We start from the raw sequence: 4,313 nt of genomic DNA on the forward strand, positions 1-4,313 counted from the left end.
CCCCCCCCTCCCCCCTTTCCCTCCCCGCCCCACCCCCCCCCCCCCCTTCGCTTTCTACTTCAAACCCCGCTGGTTTAATCAGCTACAACTGTTATGCTTTCCCCACTATTCGGTTAAACTTATCCACTCCACAGAAAGATCCCCCACCACTCAGTTACCATAGCAATGTGACTGCAACAGCCCTTTGGATTCAAATTCTGCATCTGAGAGATAGGAGGTCATTGCCAAGGGCGAATTCATTTCACACTGAGCAACATCGAAAGCCGCCAGAGAGAACGGCATTCTATTCTTAAGATGACCTTGTTTGAGGCTATTCACTAATGTTTATAGAGGAAATCTATCAACATCATTCCAACTGTAAATAACTAAAAGTGTTTCTGGGGGTTGTGTTATTTCTTTTTAACACGAGACATTCCTGATCTAAAAGCGTGATTATGAAAACCTAATTCCGAAGAGATGAAAACTGACCCACGCACCTTTGGTCATTACAGTTCCTTCTTTGCCTTGGGTGAAGACAACAATCCTCTGCCTTTTCTTGTTCTCTTTGGGTAAGCTTTGGGCCTTCTTCGCAATCTCCTCAATGTCTTCAGTCTGCACGAGAGAAAAAATAAAACACATACTTGAGGGTAAGAAGCAAATATTAAGTTCTTCCAGATCAGATTAGATTTACTTTAATACTGCACCTTGTAAAACATGCACCTGAGTCATCATCATACCTACTGAGCATGTTTAGTGACTGCAATTGCCAACTACATCTCACTCAGAACGGCTGTTGCGTTGAAATGCTAAATGTCATGTGTAATCACATCATTCATGACTCACGTATTCATTCCAATGAAATGTTTAAATGCTAACAAGATACTAAAATGACGCATTTATCACTCAGTGGCTTTAAAGCTTCTGGGTTTTGAAAAGCTACAGCTGCAATACGCCGATTTTCTTTCAAGAAAAAAGTTGGACATTCAAACAGTTGTTTCGACATGGGAGAGAACCAATGCTTGAAAAAACAAGTTCAAATGTAACTGATTGTCAACAAAAACAGAAAAAATGGCAAAACTGATGTTCTGGAAATAAATAATCTGATACAAACGTAGGATCTAGCATTCAAATGCTTCTTTAGGACTAAATGAGGCAGGCAGTCATTCAGAAATTGTTTTGGAGAGGATGCAAATAGATTTACTATATACAAATATGCATTTGTGCATATTTGTGTCGACATAGACAACAGTAACATCTATCACTGTCTCTGTATATTAAAAATATATTTCTGTGGATTTGAGGTTTACTAGTTAACAGTCAGACTGACAGACTGACAAAGCACAATTGGTTGCAAACTGTTTGATTTACTAAAAAGAATCATTCAAAAGAAACAATCATTCAGAGTCATTCATTTGGGAACTGGCAGAGCTGTATGGGCTTGATTCATTACAAAGAAAAATAATCAAATTCAGACTACACAGTATGTTTTTAATTCATTTAGAACCACCTCATGAGAGTCATTCGTTTGGGAATCGGACAACACTGGTCGCACTGTATGTTTTTGATTCAATAAGAACCGGCTCATAAGAGTCATTCGTTTGGGAATATGACTACAATAGTCACGCTGTATGTTTCTGATTCACTAAGAACCAGCTAATAGGAGTCATTCGTTTGGGAAATGGACTACACTGCTCGTGCTGTACATTCTTAATGTATAGCTGTTTTGCTATAGTGCAGGAAATTCTGTCAGAATATTTTTGTATGGTATGAACGGAATGCCCATACAAGAACCATTAACACCTTCAAACCTTCATAATTTGGCTCAGGGTTTTTCTTTCATAATCTCTTTCTCTTTCATAATACTGTTGTGGAACAAGCCAGTACTACCACTGCTACTACAATAATCCAAGCATGTTGGTGAACAGGATTGTTTGTTGAATATGACTCTAAGCACTTCTAATGAATCCAGTAATAGAGATGCTACGAACAGAACATATTTTGTCTAGTAAAGCATTAAATAAAATAGTAAAATATACCTATAGCAGCCGATAGTACATGCTAAAAAACCTGCGCCTCCTGATCTGACCTTTCTTGTATTGCACAGCTTACTTGTTTGTCCAGTACAGTCTGCTGTTTAAGTGGACTCCAAGCAACCTGTAGAACTACACCACCTCCACGCTCTCTCCCTGGAGCCTCGCAAACTTCTGCCTGCTGGTAAAATAGTCTATGATTTAGGAGATTGTGGAGGCGTTCACCGGTATCGCGCTGAGCTTGTTACCAAGTCGGAGAGGCATGTTGAGGGCACTGAAGAAGTCAAAGTACAAGATTCTGATTGGGGTGCCAGCTTTGACCAGGTGGGAGAGGGCTCCAAGTAGGCAGATCAGATCACTGTCCACACCTACAGTAGGTCCAAAAGCCAAAATGTATAAATTTCATAGCATTAAATAACAAAATATGAATTCAAATGGCATCTGCAAATAAATAATACTATAACTTCCATATAACTTCTATATATATTATTATATAATAATATATATATTGTTTTTCAGATATACCATTTATTCAATGAATTAATTAAATATTAGTATAGAACTAACAGTTAAGTGTGTATGTGAGTGCTTGATGTTTAGGGAATTGAGTGAGATCATCTGCATTTCCTAGTCCTCACACCTCCCAGCTGGCACTGGACAGAAGGAGCTGGGGTGTGTGTGTGTGTGTTTGTGGAATGGGTGGTGCCGGTGCTGGGGGGTGGGTTGGTCTAAGGGGTTGAGTGCTGGTGGTTCGATACCATCCCCCCACCTCCAGTCACACAAAGCACCAATAAGAGGGTCTGAGGCAGTCCAACCCTGCGTCTGTCACATGTCCACTCGTCCCACTGCCAAAAGCAGTCTAGAGAGGCTGCTTGGCCATGGCAGCCACCAGCCCTTGACAGTTTTGTTAATGGCGAGGTAGTGTGGTGTCCCAGGCAGGCCCAGCTGCCTCATCACCTCTGTCTCCCTCCACACTCGACTAAAAGGGTCCGCTTTCCTGCAGTCTGGCCAATCAGCAGAGCGCCGAACAGATTCAATCAGCTTACTGCAGCACTTGCTGTTCAAGATATTGACTTTGGTGTGAGTTTACACTGCCAGGCAGTTGTTTTTCGTTTGCATTTGTATTGCAAGTGAAATTGGCTCAATGATTCACGTTTTTCAATAACAGGACACTAAAGGTGCGGGCAAAAAAGGTATATTTTTCTATTGTCAATAGAGAAGCAATATAAGAAGCACAGATCACACAGAAGACACTTAAAATTTTTTGTGACCAGTTGAACCCAATGTGAAATCTGCATTGGTAATTCCCAATCATTTTGATTCCTATTGAAATGACTAGATTTCGAGACATTGCAGCACTTCGACATGTACAGTCGTGGCCAAAAGTATTGGCAGTGACATAAATTTTATGTTTTGCAAAATTTACAGCTTAAGCTGTTGTGGTGTTCATTCACATTGTTTCTAGACTATGTTACTGCCAATACTTGTAGAAACAATGTAAATGAACACCACAACAGCTTAAGTAGCAAATTTTGCAAAACACAAAATTTGTGTCATTGCCAATATTTTTGGCCACGACTGTAGCGCAACTGTACTTCGGGTGACCCAAGGTCAACTATTCTATCTGAATAAAAGCAAAAATGGCAAAAATTAATCTTGAAAAATAAACAAATAAAATCGCTCACACAGAATTCACAAAACAATGATAAATGTGACTGCACCTTAAGACTAAATTTACTGTGAAACATCAGGTTAAAATGTACTTATGACCCACAATTTAATACAAATACATTAAAATGCCCCCCCCCCCCCAACAAGTATAAAGCTACTTCATAAATATGGATAAAATCATTAATACAGCATGCTTTGGGGAAGGTTAACAAAGTGTTCCGATCGGAACAGACACCAGAATGCAAAACTAACTAGATAATTACGTCTTCTCTGGAAAACTCAACCACAGACAGTACAGGCCCAAGGCTAGACCCAGAAAGCAGGAGAGTACGAATGTGGTGGCTTGTTTTAAGCAGAGCCCAGGGCTCCATAAAAACCTTACTGTTTTACAGTATCAGCTGACTGCGCACTGTAAATCTGTCAGGGGCTGCGGGTCTATAGGTATCCTGTGACGAGAAGTGGCTGCCTACAAGCCGGCCATTATCCCGTCATTATAACTATCAAACACATGATAGCCATGAGAGAGTGTTGCTACACATGCTCATGAACACTTAATCGCCAGGAGACCCAGAGGGGAAGGGGGGGGGGGGGGGGGGGCAACCGCCCTTTGGGGGCAGATTTTTATATATGATT

At 40.7% G+C, this 4,313-nt stretch overlaps 1 protein-coding gene across 2 annotated transcripts in view; it reads right to left on the reverse strand.

Moving 5' to 3' along the window:
* Positions 1-4,313, reverse strand: part of adka (adenosine kinase a) — a 170,341-nt gene that overhangs the window by 15,863 nt on the left and 150,165 nt on the right. For both annotated transcript variants that reach the window (XM_016294210.1, XM_016294211.1), the window contains exon 9: positions 477-591. In XM_016294210.1, the coding sequence (XP_016149696.1) occupies positions 477-591 (115 nt within the window). The remainder of the gene's footprint in view (positions 1-476; positions 592-4,313) is intronic.

Source organism: Sinocyclocheilus grahami, unplaced genomic scaffold (genome assembly GCF_001515645.1).
Source record: "Sinocyclocheilus grahami isolate Dianchi unplaced genomic scaffold, SAMN03320097.WGS_v1.1 scaffold313.1, whole genome shotgun sequence".
Classification (NCBI taxonomy): domain Eukaryota; kingdom Metazoa; phylum Chordata; class Actinopteri; order Cypriniformes; family Cyprinidae; genus Sinocyclocheilus; species Sinocyclocheilus grahami.